This window comes from Zootoca vivipara, chromosome 4 (genome assembly GCF_963506605.1).
Source record: "Zootoca vivipara chromosome 4, rZooViv1.1, whole genome shotgun sequence".
Lineage (NCBI taxonomy): Eukaryota > Metazoa > Chordata > Lepidosauria > Squamata > Lacertidae > Zootoca > Zootoca vivipara.
In genome coordinates this window covers 74,363,308-74,388,854 of record NC_083279.1, presented here as the reverse complement: position 1 = coordinate 74,388,854, position 25,547 = coordinate 74,363,308, and the positions used below count along the sequence as shown (strand labels likewise).

Below are 25,547 nucleotides of genomic sequence, written 5' to 3'. Positions count from 1 at the left end.
TGGCATGTAACCATGTACAATGAGTTGTAAAGATAACAACAACCCTTGTTTTCTGTCAGCCCCCCCCCCCCCCACTTCTAAAGATGCTTATGTTAGCTAAGGCTTTTCTTTGCTTTATTAAATCGATATGTAAACAAAGGAGGAGATCCTTAAGATACCTTCTTTAACAACTGACACTGCAGTTTTGCGTTCTGACAAAAAGTGTATTAGATCAGTGGAGGGCTCTTGACGGCAGAAAAACAGCAATGAATCTAACGTATCTCTCCTTTTTCTGGGAAGTGACTCTTGCAGCACTTTGAAATACAAACCCCATGATCTTGTGTGGAAAACGCTGCAGTCGTAAATTGCAACCAAAGAGAAGTCTGAGCTACATGATCCTCAGCGGCAAATTATGCTGCCAGAGTCATTTGCCTGAATGAGAGGAAGCCCATTGGATCCCTTTTCTGGCTGCAAATCCGTGCCCCCTCCTCACTCCAGTGATAATTCTTATTTTTTCCCCTTAGGGAAAGGGGGAAAGGATGGCAAATGTCAGGGGGTTATATCAGTCAGGCTCCTTGAGCACCACTCAACACCAAAATGGCTTGATTGATTTTCACGACAAGCGCCAGGCTGCTCACTTATCTCTAACAGAGTTATGCCTCAGAGAGGTAAGTGTCCTCCAGTCCTTTCCCTCCCAAGAAAACTAGGGTAGTACTGGATTGCTGCCTTCTATTTTGGCTTCTGGCTCTGGAGCTGAACTGATTGGAAGAGGTGAAATTGACAAGGTGCCCTGTGTAAAACTCTTTTCTGTTGAGCCTGATGGAAAATGACCAGCTTTGGCCAGCTTCCACTTCCTTTTCCCTTTTGAGGATTTGTGCACAGACTCTTTGGCTTGGATCCTGAAATAAGTTAACTTAAGAAAGTTTGTGGAAGGAAAGTTTGCAATCCACTTCTTCCCCCTGCAGCCGCCCATGAGCACCCCCACAGTCTCTCTGGAGGGTCAGGGGGGGCCTCCTAAAATTCATGGAATGTGCATTGTTGGGGGCTGCTGAGGGAAGGAAGTGATGGGAAACTTCCCTTTGAACTTCCTTAAGTTAACTTAGGCTACGACCCATTTGGGGTGATTCCCCTTTCCTTGCAGGCAATCCATTCACCCCATCCCATATTGTTCCCTTGCACTTTGTTGTTCTAGAGGTCCTCCCTCCAGAAGGTTTTAGGGGACATAAAACTCATTCCACAAGCTTCCAAAAGTTAATGTATCTTAGGGCGCAAGCCATAGCCCCACCCATAGGCACATAGAAAACTACTTTATATTGAGTTGGACCATTGTTCCATTCAGCTCATTATTGTCTACTAACCACTGACTGGCAGTGGTTGTCAATGATTTTGGACAGGCATCTTTTCCCCATCTGTTCTTGGAGATTAAACCAGGACCTGATGTATGCAAGACAGAGTTTCCACAACATCCCATTGACAACAGGGAGAAAGTACACATGGACTAGTGGTTGTATGCAAAGAACTAGTGTAATGCAGTGATTAGAATGTCAGACTTTAACCATGGTTTTAAAATACCTGCTCTATGATCCTGGCCCAGACGCAAGTCACTGTCACCTAGCACTACCAAACTCTGTGGGTGTGATATGAGACAAAAAATATTTGCGTGCCCTATCAACTGCACAGACAGTTGGGATCCAAATGGAATTAAATGAAGCAAAGCCACCAAATAAGGTCTGGATGTGCCCTTGTTATTATTAGTGGCCTTAGCTGCCCAGGAAGTAAAAGTCAAACCCTGACCTGACAGTTCTTGAGAGGTGTTTGTTTGTTGTTGTTTTGTCACAGAAACTGCCTTACTTCATCCCAAAAATTACTTTGCCTTTCTCTGTGCTTCATACCAATCAGCAGCACATGCCACAGTGTATTGTTGCTCACTCTCCAGTCCTTCTTAACATTGTCTTCAAGGTTCTGTACTGCTCATTAGCTGTCCTTTCTGTGTTAGAGAAATCTTAACAGTTGAGGATGGTGTTGCTAAGGTCTGGGAACTAAGTTTTGGAAACATTCACCAACAGGCATTCACGAGCAGATAAACCAAAAGCTTTTCCCCCCTAGATGAATACTAATTTTAGACTCTGGCAAAAGTTCATTTTCCTATCCATCTGTCTTGAAATGTTTTCCATTAATTAATTATCACTTGCTGTGGTTTCCTCATGAGCTGTCTCACGGTGTGATGTCATCACCTGATCCAGTAGTATTTGTGTTTATCCTGCTTGCCTTGCCAGTTCTCTCTCTCTCTCTCTCTCTCTCTCTCTCTCTCTCTCTCTCTCTCTCTCTCTCACACACACACACACACACACACATATATATATATATGTGGGAATCTTCCAGCATGAGAAAATAATCTCATGGTATTTATCAATGCTGAATTAACAATAAAACTACATTCATAAAGCAAGCATAGAATTCATTATAAATCAATAGATTAGCTTCATACATCAGCATAGATAGACCTACCTCAGGGAAAGCCTAGGTGAACAGATAGGTTTTTAATAGGGTGCCTAAATGCTAATACTGTCTGATGTTCATAGGGAACACATTTCTTGGGAGTGTGCTTGTTAATACCTGTTTTTATTTACCAGTTGAAGGCCAGTGAAATGTCAAGGCTAGATGCTGGTAGAAGAGGACTTCTCTTACCACTGCCACTTCCCTGCTCAGCATTCCCACTCCTGAACTGAAATGTGATTTACATTTGTGCTGTCAGAGTTTAGTTTATCCAACCTAGGACCTGGCTTCTTTCCCTCCCCAAGCTGGCCATCTGCACTCTGTCGAGACAAAACTTTTAACTGGCTAAATAAATAGATGATTAAGGAACCCTACAACTCTAGACTCAGCTACACTAGTCAAATACATCGTTATAACTGTGTTATAAACATGTGACACCAGATGGCCCTGTAGAGCAGTAATCAGTCGCCAGTGGGATTTTCAATAAGGAACTCTTACAACATTTCTTTCTGTAGCGTTTCTTTTATCTGTATAGATCCAGCCTCTGTTGGTGAGAACCACAACTACAAATTTCACTTCATAACAGAGGAACTCGGAATCGTTTCTTTTGTGCTTTAGATCTATCTCAACTTGACAGATGTGATATAGCTGCCCTGGACTGTCTAGTATTGTCCTGGTGGCGGTCCCACTGTGCCCTGCCCCGGCACCTTGGGATAGAAGACCGTACATTGATAGCAAATACAGTGATTCCTCTCCACCCAACCCAGGGAGCTGGTGCCTCAGCTTCAAAAACTCAAAGTCAGTCCATTGACCTTTCTCTGGCCTTGGTGCTTTGTTCCTTGGTGCTTGGAAAGGTCCCCCTTTGCTCCTTCTGGAGCGGATGGCATCCTAGTAGCAGACTGACTCATTCATAGGCCAGAAGGGATTTGTGGCACAGACAACATCCTTCTTGTGCTTTGGCTGTCCTTTCTGTGTCAATGTCATTGATGGCTAGAACTGAATACCTTTGGTGGTGGACTCTTAAGACAGAGACTACACATGCAGTCAAGTGGCTATATTTCTTTGTTATTTTTATTAATACTTTTTTTTTGCCTGAGCCTTTGGTGTAAGGATGAGACCTAAGTCCCAATAATTTTTGTGTCACTGTGCAAGAGCTATCCTGGTCTGGTTGCCAAAACCATTTTGTGTAAAAGCAGGACATCTTTTGGGGTAGGAAAAAAACCCTGAGAGGAGGACATTGAAGAATAGTTCACTTACCACATTGTATTCTTATGGACTATGTGTGAGTGTGTGTGTGTCTTTAAAGAAGGCTCTGGGAATAGAAGGCTTCTGCTGGCTTTAAAAAATGTTTTCCAGCCAAAGCAATGATCTGCCAGACATTTCTCCTACACAAAGGAGAAACGGAATTGCAACATTTATTATTAACTTTGCTGCCTGATGCTTCAGGGCTGGAATGTAAAGCGTTGCAGAGAGCCTCAAAAAACAAAACAAACGAAAAAGGATTCCACTCTGGTCAGGCTGTTAGCAGCTTAGTCCCCTTACTCGTAGCAAGATTGTTCCCCTGGTGCTAATGTAAGTGAGTAGAGTTCTTCTGAGCGTGTATGCAGCACGCTGGTATGTTTCCAAGACTGAACTTTGGAAGTGGAGATGCACTGGCTAATTAAGCGATTTGATTAGGAAGGTGGCTGCGGTATGTGGGCAGTTTCACTTACCAAGATACTGACTGCCAGGCACTTCTGCACAACCTCATTGCACTGAATGGGATCCTCATTCACTTCTGTGGCTCATAGTTATGCCAGAGATGTTTCCATGAGCTTTGGCCTAGTCTACTGCTTGTGTGGGTTAACTGGATGTTACAAATGTCTACCTGGACTCATGTGTGCAGCCAGCATTCATGTATTTACATGCACACACTGCTGAATGCTTTAGGATCTTTTGCTGGAGTTACAACATGCGTTTGTTACATAAATACTGTACATGAGTTCTGGCTGCACACATGTGAGAGCAAGTATACACTTGTAACATGGATATTGCTGGGCCTTTAAGGACAACTTCACATCAATGTTGTGTGTGTATATGTATTTTTAGTGTTGATATGTAAGTGTTGATAAAGTATTTTAAAATGTTTTCATGTGGCACTGGCCTACTTGGTTCAGATATGCATTTTATTGTTGCTTGCCCGAGGATCGATAGGATGAAAGGTTCATTTATAACTGTAAGTGAGGAAATAAATCAAGAAGGTATATACTGTACATACAGGATAAACTTGTGTGTCTATTTTGCCATTTATACCTTTTTTTTTTACACAGAAAAGAAAGCTGTGTAAGAAAACAGTGAAGTATGAAGCTGCAGGCGGCAGTTTTTGGTATTTGGAGTCAAGGAGTGGGTTGGGCTCGTACTAGAATATGCGGTTTGGCTGACCAGCTCTACAGTATCCCACAGTTCTTAGTAGCCTTGTAGGATGAAGCACTACAGAGGCCTCTGGGTATCAGAATTTATAAGCTTTGGCAAATGCTGTGGCCTATCCAGTGTAAATCTATCCGTCCCCAAAGCATGACCCACAGGGCCAACTGGGAGAGCCTGATCTATGTCAGTCCCCACAGAGGGCCTGAACACTCTTGAACATAAATGATTATTTTAGGATTACTTGGTGCCTGGCATGTAGAGTATGGTTCCAATAATTCTTCCAAACATGCACAGATGGATTAAGGGCTCTTGCAGAGTCTGAAGTCTGCACAGATTAAGTTGTATACATGTGTGAGGAACGACTGATCTACACTGTTCAGATTGCTGCCATTACAAAGCCTTCAAGGCACGGGAGTGTCCTAGCAATGTTATTGGTATGGACTAATACTTAGGGCTGAGGAATATGTACCTTTAAGTGCAAGGGGGTGGTTTTGGCTATCTAAAACTATTCAGATTTCACCTAGAAGTCCAGATAAATAATCCAACATGTCTCAACTCATTCTGAATGGGAAATAAGTTTGCTCACTCCTAGTTTGCCATTTAATCACAATTATGCAAATAGCTGGTGAGTACACCTTGGCTGGAGAATCAGGAGACTTGAGGTCAAACTGGATGAGATGTTAATCACACAGTGATTGTGTGGTTAGCTTTTGAATAAATGACAGGTGCAGGAACAGGAGCTAATCTGGATTGGGACCCGGGCATGGGAGGGCAGGGGAGGTTTACCCCTTTGACACACACACCCTGCCTCATTGTCCCATTATGGATGAGGCCATTCATGTCTTCAGTTTACTTTTTAAAAAGCAATTGCTAATTGCATGGTATTGATGTCTCATCTAGTTTGGGCCACAAGTATTTTAGGTTCTTTTAGTGGAAATTCTGCTGTTAGGATTCAGAAGATACGAGCATAGGAAGTTGCCCGGTATGGAGTCTGGCAATTTATTATCTAGCTCAGCAATATTTACATTGACTGTCATTGGCTGTTCAAGGCTTCAGACTGGATACATTCTCAGTTCTACCTGGGGGTGTCTGAGACGGAACCTGTGTGCAAAGCAGATGTTCTATCACTGAGCTAAGAAGAAGATGATAATAATAATAATAATAATAATAATAATAATAATAATACTGTAATAATATCCCACCCATCTGACTGGGTAGCCCCAGCCATGCTAAGCAACTTCCAACATGATAAAAACACTTCCAAGGAAATATAATAAACAAATAGAAAGAGAATAAAAGTCCCACATATATACCAAGTATTACACCACCCCCACTTTCCCTGCTTCTTCTTCTTCCCAAACGTCATTCTGTATACAACACTAACAACTCACTTCAAATGTAAAAAAAAAGATTCTACAACCTGAAAAAAGACAAGGCATGTACTTTTGTAAACCAAAATTTTAATAAAAATCAGGGTGGATTTGATTTAAACCAAATAGATATTTTTAATTTTATTTTTTACAGAAAGACTCATTCTTGCTGGTATAATCTTAATATTTACAACCAGATGAAGTTTCATTTTTGGAAGAATAAATTTTCAGAGTAATTTTTACAATTATAATTTTTTTTTACTGATTTGGTTATACTATTAGAAATAAATAGACAGATAATTATGAAATAATTGTGAGGTTTAATAAGTTAACTGTTTATATTTGGATAACTTTTCTGCTGTACTTTATTGGAAGGAGAAAAATAATCATTTCCTTAATAACAATTTAAACAATTTATTTAAGTAAAGCAATAACATTATAGCATATATATCCATACAGTATTTGTTAACTGATGTGGTTAAACGTTTTTTTAAAAAAAAAATTGACTGCGTTTTAGCACACATGAAAAACTTAAAACAAATCCTCATTTCCTGATGAATAGCCTTTGGACTATAATGTAACCTAAATAGAAAACTATCTTTAAAAGATTTTTCCTCCAAAAGCATTTTATTTTAAAAATCTGATTTAAATAAAAAAAATTTTTTTTAAAAAAAAAGGTTTTCATGCACCCTGATGAAAATTGTTTGTTTAAAAACAAACAAACAGCAAAACATGAGACATAAAAAAACTTCCTGATACAAGACTGCCTTCAGCTGTCTTTGGAAAGTTGTGTAATTGTTTATCTGTTTGACATCTGATGGGAAGGTGTTCCACAGGGCAGGTGCTTCCCTAGGACAAATATATTTCGGGAAAATTTTGGATTGTTGATCAATGTAGCATCAAGATCTAAGCTTTTCTTGGACTGTATTACTTCAAACTGTGGGTGGGGTACCATATTGCACTATTTGCTTGCTTTTCCATGGGGAAAAGTGTTCCTTCAAGCAAAAAGAAGGAGAAGCCTATCAGGGAGAAGGTTTCGGCTTTGCCACCATATCTATCCATCGATCAATCTATCCAATATGCATAATATTTCAAGATGGAAAAGCCCACTCACCTGTAGCTTGAAGTATCATCAGTCATTGGATTCTGTTGAATATGTGGTTTTTAATGCTGCTGGGACTGCATGTGCATCCTGTGTGTTTTAGCAGTTTGTATTTGAACCATTTAGTGAAGATATATTAAATTAGTAATTTTGAACTATGTTTATACTTGTGCATGCCCTATTTCTGAATGCAAATAGGTTGTGGGGTGTAAATAAATGTAGTGGATTGTAAGCCTGTGGGCAAGAACTGTTGTGAATTATTATAAAGCTTATAAAGTGCTCAGCACTAGTTAAAGACTCTGGAAATAACAAATGGTGGCGGCGATGGAAGGCATGGCTAGAACAAGGAGCTTGTTGAGAGCAGTTCCTTTTATTTCATTTTGCCTTTGCTTTGTACACTTCTATGGTGCTGCATGCATTTGTGCCTCAGAACCAGCCTGTCCCAACAAAAGCAGATGCAAACTCAGCATACGTTCCTCCTCCATACTCCCTTGTTACCTTTCCTACGTTTACCTGTCAGAAGCAGTTGTTGTGTGCGCCATCCCCATCTGTAGCCCTGCAGGTGCTATTTAGCTTAGCAATACGAATCTTTGTCTTTTATATGCCTCCTGCATCCTGCGCACCAAGAGCCAGAGAGGCGCCGCAGACTGTCCTGGATTGCTCCAGGCAGTAGGCAGTATTGGAAAGTGGGCCAAAGCAGCGGCCTCGTTGTGGGGAGGGGAGGGAAAACAGGAGAGGAAGTGAGGATGTTCAGGGTCACAGAAGCTCACTCTCACATTTCTCACATTTGTATGTATGTCATTGCAGGCAGAGGTTAAAAAATGGTCTCCTGGATAAATACAGCATGTCACCTTGGTGCCTCTTTCTTTACAGGTCTAGTGAGTCCCCTGGAAGTGTTCATGAACACAAGGAGTGTTGAAGTTGCTCGAGGCCAGACGGCGGTCCTGCCCTGTACTTTTACCACCAGTGCTGCGCTTAATAACCTTAACGTCATCTGGATGGTCACGCCACTCTCCAATGCCAACCAGCCTGAACAGGTACCAAACTCTTGGTGGAAACACAGAACTTGTTGGCCACACACCCCCAATAGGCTCATAGGATGCCTTATTTGTTGTTGTTGTTTAGTCGTTTAGTCGTGTCCGACTCTTCTTGACCCCATGGACCAGAGCACGCCAGGCACTCCTGTCTTCCACTGCCTCCCGCAGTTTGGTCAGACTCATATTAGTAGCTACAAGAACACTGTACAACCATCTCGTCCTCTGTTGTCCCCTTCTCCTTGTGCCCTCAGTATTTCCCAACATCAGAGTCTTTTCCAGGGAGTCCTCTCTTCTCACAAAATGGCCAAAGTATTGGAGCAGGATTGGACAGGATGGCTCAATGCAAGTAACAGAAGACTTGCCCTTCGGTTTACAATCTAGGGCTGCATCGGTTGTGCTGGTTTCCCCCAATTACGTTCTGAAAATGTGGGAAGCAGCCAGACCATAGCCGCAAATGACCTTTTTTGGCTGTAATGTGTGAATCTTGGCTTCTTTACATTGAATTCTGCTGGAACAGCCTATACAGGTCATAGAAAGGTTTCTGGGGGAGGGGGAGGGGGAGGAGAGAGGGAACAGTTAGGCTATGCCTGTGCATCTTTTTTGATAACATCAGACTTGTCAGATTTCAGATAGGTGGGACAAAGGGTCCCTATTTTATAGACAGTTTGTTTCATTTTGATACATTTTTAAAAATGAATGCAAACTCAGGCTTATGCTTGTTATTGGAATACATTGTCAGTGAATTATTATTATTATTATTATTATTATTATTGAATTTATATACCACCCTATACCCAGGATGCTTCAGGATGCTATACCAGAGGTTTCAGGATGCTTCACAGAATAAAATCAAAATATAAAACTACAAAATACATAATCAAAATAGCAACAACAACAAAATAAGCCCCCCCCAAAAAAAAACTCCACATTTTATGAAGGCATAGGATGTCAATCAAATCAACCAAAGACCCAGTTAAAAAGAAACATTTTTGCCTGGTGCCTAAAGGTGTACAGTGGTGCCTCGCTAGACGAATTTAATTCGTTCCACAGGTCTTTTCTTCTAACGAAAAATTCGTCAAGCGAATACCATAGGAATGCATTGAATTTTGGGGGGAATTTTTTTGCCCATAGGAACGCATTACAGTGGAACCTCGGTTTATGAACACCTCGGTTTATGAATTTTCGGTTTATGAACGCTGCAGACCCATCTGGAACGGATTAATTCATTTTCCATTACTTTCAATGGAAAAGTTTGCTTCAGTTTATGAACGCTTCAGTTTATGAACAGACTTCCGGAACCAATTACACCCATGCTTCAGTTTATGAACGCTTCAGTTTAAGTACTCCGCGGACCCGTCTGGAACGGATTAATCCACTTTCCATTACTTTCAATGGGAAAGTTTGTTTCAGTTTATGAACGCTTACTCCGCGGACCGTCTGGAACGGATTAATTCACTTTCCATTACTTTCAATGGGAAAGTTCGCTTCAGTTTATGAACGCTTCAGTTTATGAACAGACTTCCGGAACCAATTGTGTTCATAAACCGAGGTACCACTGTAATTGAATTTCAATGCATCCCTATGGGAAACCGCGATTTGCTAGATGAATTTTTCGTAAAACGAATTCGTCTAGCGAGGCAACCTCCACTAGAAAAAACCTTTCGTTAAACGGAAATTTCGTTAAGCAGGGCATTCGTTAAGCGAGGCACCGCTGTATAATGAAGGCACCAGACGAACTTCCCTGGGGAGAGCAATACACAGACGGAGAGCCATTGCAGAGAAGACCCGTTTTTGTGTTGACACCCTCCAGACCTCTCGAGGAGGAGGCAGCACACGAAGAAGGGCCTCAGAAGATTATCTCAATGTCTGGGTAGGTTCATATGGAAAGAGGCAGTCCTTGAAGTATTGTGGTCCTGAGCCGTTTAAGGCTTTATAGGTCAAAACCAGCACATTGATTTGGGCCCAGAACCTAATTGGAAGCCAGTGCAGTCAGACCAGGATTGGTGTAATATACTCAAACCGTCTTGCTCCAGTGAGCAACATGGCCGCTGAATTCTGTACTATCTGAGGTTTCCGAACCGTCTTCAGAGGCAGCCCTACACATAACGCATTGCAGTAATCTAACCTTGAGGTTATCAGAGTATAGACAACAGTAGTTAGGCTATCCCTGTCCAGATAGGGACGTAGCAGGGCCACCAGCCGAAGCTGATGGAAGGCACTCTGGGCCACTGAGGCCACCTGAGCCTCAAGTATCCTGGAGTGCCCCTAAACTACGAAGCTGCTCCTTCAGAGGAAGTGTAACCCCATCAAGAGTAGGCGATCTCCCACCTATCTGGTCCAGGGGACCACCCACTAGCAGTGCCTCAGTCTTACCTGGATTGAGTTTCAGTTTGTTGGCTCTCATCCAGTCCAGCACTTCCACTACCTCAGTTGCAGATGTAAAGGAGAAATAGAGCTGAGTGTCATCAGCATACTGCTGACAACATACTCCAAACCTCCAGATAACCCCACCCAGTGGTTTCCTGTAGATGTTGAACGATGTGGGGAATAGGATTGAGCCCTGCAGAACCCCACATTGAAGGCTCCACAGGCCTGAAAAGCACTCCCCAAGCAACACCCTCAAGGAATTACCATCCAAGTGGGACTGGAACCACTGCAAAGCGGTGCTACCCACCCCTAGTTCAGCAGTCGCTTCAGAAGGATACCATGGTTGATGGTATCGAAAGCTGCTGAGAGGTCAAGAAGAATTAACAGGGACACATTTCCCTTGTCTCTCTTTCGACAGAGGTCATCATACAGAGCGACCGAAGCAATCAATATGTATACATTTGAATTGAAACACACGCACACACACGTTGGTAAATACTGCTGCTTTTTCTTGTGCTGATTTACCAAAACGTAAAATAACACATGCAAAACAGTAAAATAGCACATAAAAATGAATCTTGATGCAAATGCATAAAAGCCGCTTTATTTTCCCCTAATGCATTCTGCACACCGTTTTTTGTGTGGGTGGGTGAATGTGAAAGAACAGACCATGTTCAATACTCAGTACAAAATTTGCAAATATAAAATAGTAAGAGAGAAGGGTTCCTAATGCATCGGTTCCACTTTGGAAATGAGACCATGTATTCCAGGACTCCAAAATGCAGAGGAGGGAGATATGCAAACTCCCTCCCTGCTTATAAGCCTTTTTGTGTCCTCCTTCTAAATAGAAAGACATATAAAATTGACTAGGCCTGACTCTTCCCTTTAGGGGAACATTTCATTGTAGTTTCCCCTATATCTTTTAAATCTATTGTGCAAATACTTCTCCATGGTAGGAAAAGTAGAAGCCGTGCATAGTAAGTACCCAGGAACTTCATATGGCTTATCTTACCCTCAGAACACAATTGTTGTATTTTAATTGCACTAAAACCACAGGACACTGAAGCCTCTGTATAATGAGTGAACAAGTCCTCGTTTAACCATTACTTTGTTAAAGAGAAGTGTCATATCTTTGTTTTTCAGGTTATTATTTACCAGGGGGGTCAGATTTTTGATGGTGCACCCCAGTTTTATGGGCGAGTGGGGTTTGCAATGACGATGCCAACCACCAGTGCCTCCATCTTCATCAACAACACCCAGCTGTCAGACACTGGGACTTACCAGTGTTTGGTCAACAATCTACCAGACCGAGGTGGCCGGAATATTGGAGTCATTGGGCTCAACGTCTTAGGTATGTGCTTTGCTCTAGTCCAGACCACTGATAACCATGAAAAGCCTGAAACAGGAGGCTGGTTTTCCTCAAAACTTGAAATAGCTAGTCTGCCACATAATGGCACAGGTGAGACAAAATGTTGGGCTATGTGAGTTCAAAACTACCTTCGGATGGTGGAATATTAGACCGTCAGGGGTGTAAGCCTAAAAACAAAACAAAGGAGCTCCCCTTCTCCTTCACATACTGTAACAAGTATCAGAAAGCGCTGGGTGTATTCTTGCAGAGGAGAATTTCACCTCAAGTGGCTTTTCCCATTGTAGTACATGGTGACAGGAGAAGCTGCACCTGGCAGACGTTTCTGTTTTGTTTCATTGTGACCTGTAGGGAAAGAAGCCTAATTAGCAAGGGGACAAAGCAAACATTGGCTCTCTAGATCTAAGCTTCTGCTCCTGCCATCACTTAACAGGGGTCTGCGAGTGATGTGCGCAAAGATCCAAACCAGAGGGTGGAGGCAGGAGCAATGTCCCAAACAAGTGAGGCTGAATTCCAGGGAAGGCAGATCAGGGTCTGTGGAGTTAAGAGGCAGGCCGAAAATCAAGTTAGACAGGAGCCATGTTTTAAGACAGCAATGAGGAGAAAGAGGAGAAGGAGTTGGTCAGAGACCTCACATTTCAGACAAGAGCCTCAGATTTTAATGGACCTGGTGTACTCAGAGGGTCCTTGGGTCTGCCGACTGGTGATTCATCCTACATGGAACTCTTGGAGGGCAATTTACCAAGCTGTAAACCCGATGAAGTGGAGTGGGGCCTTTCAGTCCATGGCCTGGATTGATTCCTGGCCAACCAAGAAGAGTCAAGTGAGTGGGGCTAAAATGTTCCTGGAGCCTTAGGGATTTTTATTTTATTTATTTTTTGCCTCAGTCAACTTTTACTTCCCTCACCTAAACAGAGAATTTATTAGGGTGGGGTACTCCCTTCATTAAACCTTTGTTTCCAATTAAAGGGGGAATTCAGTGCCATTGATAGAGGAGGAAGAAAGTAATTTGACTTATGGTGTATACTTCAAAAATGTAAAATAATATGAGGTGGTAGATTTTATGTGTCTTTCATATTATTATTATTATTTTAAAAAACTTGTAAGCTAGCAGCCCTAAGACCACCACCTTGTATTACTGTATTACTTTAGGCCCCAACCTACAGAAAGGTTTTCTCTTCCTAATCCTTTCAAAAACAGTATCCTGAAATCCACCAGTTCTACTATATATCAACTTTCTCCTCAATATTTTGAAGTGTTTATGATATTGCTGCTGCTTCTACTACTACTACTACTTGACACCACAGGAGGGGAGGCTCACTGACCATTTCCACAAAATTCCTTAGTGTATGCAGTTGAGCAAAACATGCCCATTCCAGTTTAAGTACTGACAGCAGTTGTAGTACTTGCTGTTTTAAATACAAGTGGGAGAAATGAGGGAATGCATGTCTCTGGTTCACTTTTACCATGTCCCTAATATTTAATTGAAAAAACTACTTGGGTGTTTCCAAAGTTATCGTATCTTATTTTTCCCAACAGTTGTGTTATCTTTTTGCAAAAGGAATAATGTGACACCTCCCATCTTCATTCTGCTACTAGAATTGGCTCAAAGCAAAAAGCTTTAATGATATCTTTATTGTATAAGCTGGTGGGGAGCTGCAGATGTTGTTCTTCCCCGTAGAGGACACTAATCGAAAATGGCCACAATTAAGTCAGCAGTTATGACTGAGCTGGCTCACTAGCTACAAAAGCCTTAGCAGGTGACCTCGCCTGTTGCTTCCCCTATTAGTCTTAAGCCATCTGTATCTTTTGTTTTCTCAGCCTGTCTTTTTGCTCTCTCTTTTTTAAAATAAAATTAAAATAAAATCTATCCATACTCCATTTTTCCAATCCTTAAGTTCATTTCCCCACCCACATTTCTCTATCAGTCTGAACTTCCCCCAAAGAAAGTCCTCATGAAAATTAGCGTTTGTGTGCAAATTCATCCTACCATGAAAATTTTTATGCACATAATACACACATATCTGCATTTCCCCCTAATACAATGGATTTTTGCATGTGATTTTCCCTAAAATATTGTATATTGTATATGCACTCTTCGTTTTTGTACACATTACTTGGCTGGGGAACCACATTACAGCTGCAAATTTTGAAGGATTTTTTGGGGGGGAAATGTGAAATCTGTAAGTTCACCTTCAGTTATGAACTGAATTGAATTTCTCTCCCAGCCCTCCTCCTCCAGGGCCTAGAGTCCTTACTGGTCACACTTTTCTGTTGAACACAGCTCCTGACCTAACTGTTGCTCTGCCATCTTTTCTCACTGCAGTTCCTCCATCTGCCCCAGTCTGCAGAATTCAGGGCTCTTTGAACATTGGCAGTGACATCACACTGACGTGCAGTTCAGAAGAAGGCATCCCTCGGCCAACCTATTACTGGGAACGACTGGACAGTGCTCCCAAGCTGCCCCCGACAGCCACACAAGGTGATCATTGCACACACACACACACACACACACACACACACACACACACGGCCCCACAACCGCATTTTCCAAGAGAATTTTCCCTTCGCTTGTTCTGCTGGCACTAAGGTCACAACTTTATGTGGTCTATCCCAAACTGCTGACCGACTTACCTGGGTTTCAGGGCAGGAAACACCAGATACAAGACGGTCACAGAGGGGAGGGGAGTGATGAATGTTGCTGTGATAAGTGCAGAAACTCACTTAAAATAAAGAATAGGAAGAAAATAATCTGTCCAATATAACGAAAGCAACTGAACCTTTAGAGTACTGGGTGCCCTCTAGTGGAAATTCTAATCATAGTATTTAAAAAGCACACATACCTTAGAGCAGGGGTGGTCAACCTTTCTGCCCAACGTGCCATAAATCCATTCCAGAGCATGAGGCAGTGCCACTGTAGGGTACACCAGTCTGCACAACTCCCATTATTGTTGTGCAGTCTTGTGTCTTGCCTGTTGAGCCTGGGAGTGCAGTGCAGAAGAGGCAGGCCTGATGCTGTGCCATAATAGTTGGCTTGCAGAACTGTGCTGCAGCTCAACCACCCTTACTTTAGAGATGCATGCTTCGTGTATATTAGGGATTTGAATTAATGAGCCAGCCAAATACCTCTTGCATTCCTGCTGGTGGTTCCACTCCAATCTGTGAGTGAAGGCTAGTACACAGACACTTTAAAAAAAGTGATTTGCAAAGTGTGTGGAGTGAATATGAGCATGTGGGTGAAGCATCCATGGGATCAATGCACAAACAACCATGTATTGATTGTGCACTTTGGTTGTGTGCTGAAATATTATCTTATATTGAAAATCATATAGTAAGCCATTTAACTGGTATATTTTGGTGCCCCAATGCCACCTGCATTACAGTTTGCGAACTCATTATATCCTAGGGTTATCCTAGGGCTGTGCTGAATGCTCACAGGTTTGTTTGTTTGTTTGTTTGTTTGTTTGTTTGTTTCATTTAGATAACATGGCAAGCTGTAGCTAATCTAAAGCAGAAGCAAAAGTTTTCGAACTCCTTGTGGTCACAGCAGAAGGGAGGGCTGAGTGTTCAAGCCTGGGACTCACCTAGGATCATTGTACTGAACTATGCTCTAGCACTACATCCAAATCAGCCCACTGTTTTACACTTTGTTTGGACCTCAGAATCAGATATGGCTCTTGATTAAGGATCCGAAAATGTGTTTTTCCTCCTTTCTGGAATGATAAAAAGCTGAGTAGTTGACAACTGTATTTGAGTTCCTTGTAAGAACAAGTGTTAGCTGGTTGATGGCCCTTGCTAGTTATCTTGCCTTATTCTCTTATCCTCAGCTTTCACATACATAAAAAAATAATCTTTAAGAAGAAAATGTCCACTGTAAGCTCCTTAAACCCTAATCTTGTCTGTTTCTGATGCTTTCATCTAAAGGTTATTTTCTAATTTATCTCTTAAGAGTCTTGCATAGAATTTACGATTTACTGGATTTGCCTTTTCAAGGCTGCATTGAAATGGCTGTCTTTCTCTCCACCCCCCACATGCCACGTCTCTTAATTTAATTTATGTTTTTTTCCCTTCCTTCTCATCTAGACCAAGTTCAGGGTACAGTCATTCTGCGCAATATTAGCTCTGTGTCATCAGGACGTTACCAGTGTGTGGCTTCTAATGGCATCGGAAGCAGCACTTGCACTCTTGAGGTTCAAGTGATTACACGTAAGTCAGTTTTAATGAGGGACTTGTCTTGCACAAGTCAGCCTCATGTCTCATTGCCTGCTAAGTCACATGTTGGATGCAAGCAGGGTATTCTTCTCACAGGAGCAGTATGTTGCCCTTCCCCACTTCCTCCCCATAGTACCTCTGTCTTTAACCAATTCATGCATTACACAGACATGGAGAAAGCAAAAGAACAAGTGTCTTCCTTCTGTTTTCCCAATCTCTGTAGTGATGTGAGAAATGAGCAGTCCTCAGTCTTGTTCGTAGTAAGATTTGGAAGCCTCTCCCCAGGCTCACTTGCCCCATCATGAATGAGATCCTTGAACCCCATTTTTTATGTTGTTGAAGCAGGTTGGGGAAAAGCAGAAGCACATCTTCTAGTAATGCATGAAACTTCGCTGCATGTGTGGAAATTTGTAGTCCGGAATAAGAGATGCTAATCCCGTAAATACTTCGTTGTTGTTTATTTAACAGATTTATACACCACTTCATAGCATTATGCCATCAAAGTCGTGTACAGGATAAAAACAGGATAAAACATAGCAGCATTATTCCAGCAAACTCTAAAAACAATAAAACCATCTTTACAAATTCCAAAAACAACAAAATGATTTCTACAGATATAAACATGTTCTATAAGTGACTGGGTCACTTTATATTAAGAAAGCCTTCTTAAATATAGATGTCTTCAGTAAGCACCTAAATCTCATGACAAAACTAATGTGCTTGAGATGCAAATACTGGAAAAGGAAAGGAAACAGAATTTGCTCAGGGCAAAAGAGAATGGGTTGATCCTGCTGCTTGCTTCTTCTTTTTAAATAGCATGTTTGGGAAGGAAACCTACTGCTTTGCACCAGGTATTTGGACCCATTCTAAAAATAACCAGAGGCCCAACACCCCCACCCACCCCCACTGCATTGAAAGTGCAGTGTTTTTTCACAATGCACTGGAAGCTGAGAGCCCATCTATCACTGGATATAATTTTCTTCCCTTAAGAGGGTGGATGCTTGTAATTAACCATGTAGAAGATAAGCTGCACTTGCACATGATTCCTTTCACAACTAATGGCAACTCCAGGTGGGTGTGGGTGCACATTGGATGGCACTGCAGCACAACTGGTAGACTCCCTCCCCTGCACAAATGGATGGAGAAGCCCCATAGCTGCCTTCAGCAAAAGAAAACTAAATCCAATCACAGCTCTCCTTTGTAAGAGCTACGGTAGTTTGGTTCTCCGAGCTGTGGCTTCTGATATGCCTAAAGTGGGCTCCATCCTGAGAGCATTCTACCCCACTTGTCTCTTGGGGTCCCACGCTGGACAATAGCTTGTGATGGAGTGGTAATTATAGGTGATACAAGAGATATCAAGCCTCTCCTGATGCTGAAAACCTGCTGAGGCTTGGTTGAACTTGCTCTATACCCTTTCCCTACTCCAACTTCTCACGTATTCCATGTCCCACACAGCTCACCCCCGGAGCTTTGGCCTGATTGCTGGAGCTGCAGCTGCAGGGGTCTTGGTGCTCATCATCTGCATCACCGTGGTGGCTGTGACACTCTTTTACTGGAAGAACAAACATAAGGAGGAAGAGGAGGAGGAAATTCCTAATGAGATAAGGTTTGACCTTCGACAAGATATTGCTCTGTCCCTTTCCCCCGTCATCTTCTTCATTTATTTTAAAAAAATTAAATGCCACTTATTTTTCAAAAAATATCATAGTGGTTTACAAAAAATGTACATATAGCTACACAATAAAAATCCATACAAAAAGAGTTAAAATCAGAATCAGCTAACTATTATGGAAATATATATTTTGAATTGCCTGCATAAGCCTGATGGAATGTAAAGGTTTTCAGCAGGCATTTAAAAGTTGGCACAGCAGAATCTCTGTTGTCAGAGTGTTCCACAACACTGGGCTGATGACACAAAAGGCTCAGTTTCCTGTTGTCAAATGAGCTTGCCAACTCAGGGAATGACCAACGGCACTCCAGCAGATGGTTTCAGTGATCAAGCTGGGATATAAAGGTTCAGGTCCCTGAGGTACCCTGGACCTAAGTTGTTGGGGGCTTTCTAAATTAATAGGGATCAAAGCAGTGATACCGTACCAGAGTTTTTGCCGTAGTTTATTTCCAGCTGAGCTGCAAGGAAGGTTCCTCCTACCTCTGTCAGAATAATATTTTAGCGTACACTAATTTCTTTCATGATTCTTTCATTACTAGTAGTGGCTTGACCACCCAGAGTTCTGGTACAGGCATAAAAGCCAGCTTCATCTATAATTTCTTCCTTAGGTGTTGCCAAGAGTTGACATGTGAACAAATACACCATTCCTGGTAATATAATAATTGATCAGTAGTGGGAGTCAAAGGCAAGTGCTTATGGGGTTCCCCACTTACATCCCATTGACAAGGAGAAATGAGGCCAAAAAGACTCCCAGAAGTGCATGACCAGCATTGCTCAATTCTATTGTCGCTCGTCATTCGTCATTGTACTCTGTTAGACCTCAAGCCCAACAGCCTGATGCTGAGATAGAGGCATAGAAAACTGGATTATAAGACTTAAGGTGGAGATGTCAAAACTGGGCACATCATTGAGCCAACATGGCATCATGGTGTGGGTTATTTGCTTTTCTCCTTGTGCTGCGCCAGTGCAAGGTGTTTTTGTTCCTGCCAGGGATGGGGGTGTTTAGAATGGAGGACAACTACAATGCTAACAATGGCCTCCTCCTGTTTCCCTAGGGAGGATGATCTGCCACCCAAATGCTCTTCATCCACCAAAGCATTCCACGGCGATGCTTCATCCTCGGAGAACGACACTCTCACGTCATCCAACACCTACAACAGCCGGTACTGGAACGACCCCAAAGCAAACCATGCCACAGACTCCTTTGCTCGCCTCAACAACGACGTGCGCCAGCCCTTCTCCCGCACTGGAAGCACCAGCGCCCGCCCTGTCTATGCCAATGGAGGCCACCCAGCCCCCCCTCCACCCAAGACATTGGTGGTGACAACCAATACAGCCCCCTCCCCACAGGAGATGGCCAGAAGCAATGGCTCAGTGAGCCGCAAGCCAAGACCCCAGCACACACGCTCCTACGCCGTGAGCCAGGCAACGCTGGAAAGGATAGGTGCAGTGCCGGTCATGGTGCCGGCGCAGAGCCGAGCCGGCTCTTTGGTGTAGGAAGTGGCCATGGTTCTGAGGAAAACAAGAACCTGTTGCACCGAGTGGGGGTGAAGACCTGGCCAAAACAAGAGACCCTTCTCTTCCTCCCTGAAACGCGTTGAAGGGGAACATCAAGCCTCTCCTCTGTGTCTTTCCCCCACCCCAGGTCACTCCCACTGGTGTGTGATGGTTCCCTCCCCTTGCTTCCCACAACCCTTTTTATGATCTCAGGGGTCTCCTCAGCTGTGGCTGGATGTGCCAAGGCCAAAGGGAGGGGCACACAAGGCGTCACAGGGGGACGATGCCACACTTGGTTTACTAAGATCTACCTAATGAGGCCCCCTCAAGGATGGCGAGTGAGGTGGGGTTCAGAGGGCCCCATAGTCAGCAGATGGGCCATTAGCAGGGAGGACTACTCAACAGCCTTATGGATGGCACATTGGCTGCTTGGCTCAAAACAGATGACGAACGTGGTGGGGGGGAGTGGAAAGATGCTGGTCAAGCCAAGCTGTTCTCAGAGGGACAGAGAGAGAGAGAATCACGAGACAAGGGAGGAGGGGCAGATTGGGAATTCGTTTGAGGGTTATATTTTATTCTTTAGTTTGTTCTTGCCACCCCCTCCTGCTTTCTCCTTTTCCTAGACTGGATGTTCTCTTCCCCATCCACCCGGCCCCAACCTTGCACTAGTTTTTTGGATGCTTCCAGCAACCCCTTGTCACCTCCATGGAAACCGTTGTAAGTCAGTCCGGCATTGTTCCCCAACGAGCTGCTTGGCGTCAGAATGTGCTACTGCTGCTGCTGTTTCGCTGTTGTTGAGAGGAGGGATTCGTGGGGGGAGGCAGTAACGGTGCTGGGTGGAATGCTGAAGCCTCCGTTGCTTATCGAGGGCTGTGCTGTGTTTTCTGGGCATGTGGCTGGCATTTTGCAAGGAGCTGGGCTTCAGCGCCTTTGGCGTTTGCATGGCAGGGTCTGTCTCCTCCCCACCCACCCCATAGGGCTGTTTGGGTCTGGCTTGCATGGCCAGTTGAACATTCACATATTTGAGGCTTCACATTTAACTTCCTTTTCTTGGATCTTTGGGGCTTATTATAGTAAAGGGAGCAGGGAAAAAGAGAGAGAGAGAGACAGAGAGAGTGCAGGAAAGCAGGGAGCAGCAGAAAGGAAGGCTTGTGGCAGTGCTCCCCCCCCTTTCCCTCCTTGCGGTGTGACTGACTCTTACATGGCGCCTCACTGTGGCAGGCTGGCGTGAGGCCCTGTTGCTTCCTTGCCCCTGCCTGTCCGCCCGACTTGACAGGTTTCACTCTTGCAATTTTCAGTAGCCTTAATTAAAACTGAGGATTTAGAAAAGAAAAAATAATAAGCAAACAAGGGTCTTTTCATGCCGTGGAGGAGACTTAGAGCTGGGGGGCCATTTCCTAATACCTCGAGGAGGCAGAGCCAAGGGACATGTCACATGAGTCCCGCTGTCCACACCTGCCTCATTTGTATTGCTGACACACTGATCTCCTTAACGGGAAAATGCTCCCCTTGGAAGCTCTTCTTACCAGGCTTTCCTTCTCTGCACTGACAAACGAGGGAGAGAAGGAGAGAGAGACATCTTTCTGATCTCACCCCAGCACTATAAAAGGGGGTGGCTTGTTTCACAGGCTCCCTCCCACCTTCCAACATGCACTGGAAAAGGGGTTTGCTGGAGGTCGGTCTCTTGCTACTCTTCCGCTTCCACTGGCTCACCCAGACTTCATACTTTTCTTCCAAATGGGCACAGAGGCATCCTCTAGGAGAGCTTCCTGCCCAGGCTATATTTCCTTCTCTACCCACACACTATGCTTGCAGAGAGAGTCCTTCAGGTTGCACTGGGTTTGAAGCTTAGCTGAGATTCTGTGCCTTCTTTGCTTTTAAAAAAGAAAACAAACAAACCATGCTCTCCTCCTCCTCCTCTCCTCTAAGCCCCTCTTCCCCATAACACATACGCAACTTGCTTCATTGACTTCCGAGCACACCAGGCAGACAGATGGGCTGCTGAATTTATACACGTTTCCCAGGGAGCAGTCTCTCTCCTCATGTGCTCACTGCCGGTTTCTCCTTTCCAGACTTGGAGGTTGGGGTGGGGGTTTTGGGGGGAGGGGAGGGGTGGAAGTGTGGCTTAAAAACAAAACAAAAAAACAGCAATGCAAAAATAGAGGGCGGGGGTAAAATAACGCAGAGACACACATTCTCTCTGCTTTTATAACAACGAAAAATGTAGGACGTTTTCAAGGAATGCTGCCCACGGCAGCTCACACTCCAGTGCTCGGAAAGCCCTTCCCGGTTCTACCGTTCATGAGACTGTTCGCTCTCCTCTTTCTTTGTTCTTTCTAATTGTCTAAAAAAAGGAAAAAAATCAATAAAACTTTTATTCGTATAAAAGGGGAAACGGTTGTCTGTGCATTTTATTATTATTTCCCATGCTTCAGCACTAGGGATGGAAGAAAAAATTGTTGTATCTAGACTAATATACAGATTGGAAATGTGGTCAACTTTTGGGTTTTTCACTTTTCCCAAATTTTGCAATGCAGTCCTCAGTTCCCAGAACACACCAAAATGCATTTTAAAAATGTGTACTCTGGGATGAAGTTTCTTCAGAAATGCATGCGTTGAGATCAGGGCTTTGCTGTTGCCAACAGCAAAGGTTGACTCCACAGAGTTGCTGAACAAACGGGCCTGGTCTGCTAGAAGGTAGCTTCTTGTGTTCCTACTCTCCAAATGAGAGCCTTCTGGAGGAATCTCAATGTACTGTCAGGGTGAGCCTTGGAGAGCCAGGCATCCATTGCCCATCATCATTCTCACGTTGGGCAGAGCACCCAAGATGGTTGAGGGCAGCACAAAAGAATCCCAGGGTTGTACACCTGGCCGCATCCAAGTTAAGAGAGTCTGCTAAGGGTGCTTTGACCAGTTGGTAAACATCCTCAGAATTGTTTAGGATCAGGCTGGTCCTCTGTACTTCAACTGTTTTCTTTATTTACATACTTCAAAGATGTATAAGAGCAAGAATAGCCCTGCTGGACCAGGCCAATGGCCCATCTAATCCAGCATCCTGTTCACACAGTGGCCAACCAGATGCCTGTGGGAAACCTGCAAGCGAGACCTGACCACAAGAGCACTCCCCTCCTGTAGTTGCCAGCAGCACATACTGTTAGACCTTGCCTGTGCAACAAATGATCATCAAGATTGCTTGGAAGAGATCAAACCAATGCATTTAAATATACCAGGCAATGAAGACAACTAAAAGCAGCAGCAGAGCAGAGTAGCAAATGGCACAATTACTCTCTGTTAAAAACAAAACCGCTGCTGCTTGGTTCCTAAAAGCAAGTAAAGCTAGGCAAATAACATCTTGAGGTGAAGAGCAATTATTGAATTCTAATGAACAGTTGATCTATATCATACATCACCAGACCATTGTTTGGGAGAATGCTGGATTAGGGTACCCAGTCTGTTACGACGCCAAAATGTAGTTCTTGATTCTCTCCTCTACCCGCAAGCTTCGGAATAATGAGCATTTGTTATTTATATTATGTCTTGCATATAATATTCTGCAAAGCACCTGCGAGTTTTGGTCACTCCTTGGCAAGACATCTCCACTCTGCCAATCGTACATATATTTGTTTTCTGAATATGCAGGGAGATGTTGCTGTTGATGATCTAATAATACTCTGCAGAACAAGCCCTATGTGCCACTCGGCACATCCAAATATGGTGGCGATGTTAATGTTTCTTACTTGCTCTTTTATTAAAGTGTTCCCAGTGACGCACAACATAGACAATAACATTGCAAACAAAACAATGCAAAATCAAGCAATCAATACAGCCTGTGCCAGATTAAAAACTTCTTATGAAATCTGGTTCAGTTCCAAGTCCCTGCACACCCATAGCAGATGCTGACACAGACATGATAGGCATAGCTGCCAAGTTTTCACTTTTCTCGCAAGGAAGCCTATTCAGCATAAGGGAAAATCCCTGTAAAAAAGGGATAACTTGGCAGCTATGATGATAGGAGAGTATATGCAATGCCCATCAACCCTGGGAGGCCGACCCCCTCAAATATGCTGTGTATGGAATCACTACAGAGCCCCGAAAAAATCAGCTACCTTGAATTATTTCATCATGGGATACCGTCGTAAGGATAGAAGTTTATGCTGAGTGGGGAATTCTCTAGTATCTTGGATAGTTATTTATCTGGTTTATCTGTGAAGCCTGGCACTATGTCCTGCATCTTGATTAATTGCATCCAATCTAAAATATGAGGTTATGTCTATACGTGAAAACTCAAGCTTGTACTGAATGTCTAAATAATCATGTGCACACACCACTCAAGCCAGCTCCAATTCAGAGGAAGGGAGGGAGAGAATGTGTTGGCCAGGTTTTAATCCATCTTTCAGCTTGGGTGGGGGTGGGGGTGGAATACAAATAGCATCAAGGAGAGATTAGATGAGGTTTGTTCTGAGGGCTTGTAGAGGATTCTTTTAGTGCTCAACACTGTTAGGGTCATCTTGTGGATTTGGACTTCGCAAATCATGCTTATGGAGGGGGAAAAGTGATGTTTACGTACAACCAGCTTCCTGCTACTAACTGCATTGTGGAAGAGCTAATAAAAGGGGGGGGGAGCAGTTTGATGAAATCCCGTTTGGCAAAGATGAGGGCAGAATTACGAGCTCTTAATTGTATTTCAGTAATAGTTGGACAAGGGATATAACATTTAGAATGAGACACATCCTTACCCCAATACTGTATCTATATAAATAAATGTTATAAATCCTGTGATTGGGGAAGAAAAAATATTTCAAGATCACATGATGCAGTTTTCAGCATTGGGAAGCAGGCAGGCTTGGATTGGTTTGAACATACGGTAGTTTCCACATGTTTAGGTTTCCAAGTCACGTCCTCTTCTTGGCTTTCCTACTGGGTGGCATGAGAATGGCTTAACATCCTCCCCCCCCCCCAAAGCCAGCAAAGTCTACCAGCACCCCAGGTCACATTTGCCAGTGACTATTTTGTTCTTCTCCAATCTGCTGCTTAACTTATTTGCTTGAGCCATATGAAACTAATTGCTATTTGGGCATCTTTGTTGCAAATCTGATGGGATTCATTCCATTTTCTATTTTAGTTTCCCAGTCCTAAACAAAACGTTGTCACAGGCTGGAATTTTGTCAACTTAAGTGTCTGCTTTCATAGTTCATTCATTGCTTTTTCGATTGTTCAATATACAGGCTCTGCATCTTTCTTCACTCATGCAACGTAGTCCTGAAGCAGAATTAACACATAGCGATCCCAGTTCATTGGGACTTTGCTTGCTGTTCTGTGCCATGGAACTGGTAGCGATGAAGCTGCACAGTCACCAAATATTGTACAATATGCTGCATGTCTATTTTGCCTTGGCAAAAATAGTACTAGGACAGAATTTGGCGAGTTTACAGAAAACATACCACAATAATTCAAGCCTCTCAACTAGAGACATTGTGGGTGGGTGGCAACATTGTGGGGGTGGTAGATTCATTGAAAACAACAGCTTTCTGTATGGGTATCAGAATTTTATAAGCAGGATTCAAATGTATTGGAATAAAACTATTAAACACAAATTCTATTTCTTATTTGTGCCAGAGTGAGGCAGAGTGAATTAGCTGCCTCAAAGAGCAAAGCTGAAGGAAAGAAACTTGACAGATCTTTGTGTGCCACATAACCTGCACCTCAGATGCTCCGAATGACACTATCCCATTACCAGGGTTTGAAATCAAGTTTGCTTCCAGACAATCTGATATGTTTGTATGCAGTTTGTTGGGACATCCACTATGAAGCATTGGTCCTGATTTGTTTGCTGGGACATTGTTCCAAGCAATTGTTCTCCTATACTTTCCTGTCACTTCAGTTACCACAAAATATCCAGTGGTTTTTGGAAGTGATTTGTTGCACAAGCGGGCCAAACCCACTTTAATTTCCTGGTATGTAATTGAACCTCACTGTCAAATTAGTGACCGTCTGGAACCAGCCAGAATAGTTGGTGGTTGTACAAAAAACTGGGAAGGATGCAATC

The 25,547-nt window shown here is 43.3% G+C and overlaps 1 protein-coding gene across 1 annotated transcript in view; it reads left to right on the top strand.

The window, feature by feature from the left end:
* Nucleotides 1-22,027, top strand: part of IGSF11 (immunoglobulin superfamily member 11) — a 167,322-nt gene extending 145,295 nt beyond the window's left edge. The window contains exons 2-7 of the mRNA XM_035114595.2: nt 8,227-8,390; nt 11,901-12,108; nt 14,450-14,605; nt 16,207-16,329; nt 17,791-17,941; nt 19,060-22,027. Coding sequence (XP_034970486.1) covers nt 8,227-8,390; nt 11,901-12,108; nt 14,450-14,605; nt 16,207-16,329; nt 17,791-17,941; nt 19,060-19,501 — 1,244 coding nt within the window. The 3' untranslated portion in view covers nt 19,502-22,027. The remainder of the gene's footprint in view (nt 1-8,226; nt 8,391-11,900; nt 12,109-14,449; nt 14,606-16,206; nt 16,330-17,790; nt 17,942-19,059) is intronic.
* Nucleotides 22,028-25,547: the final 3,520 nt, after the last annotated feature.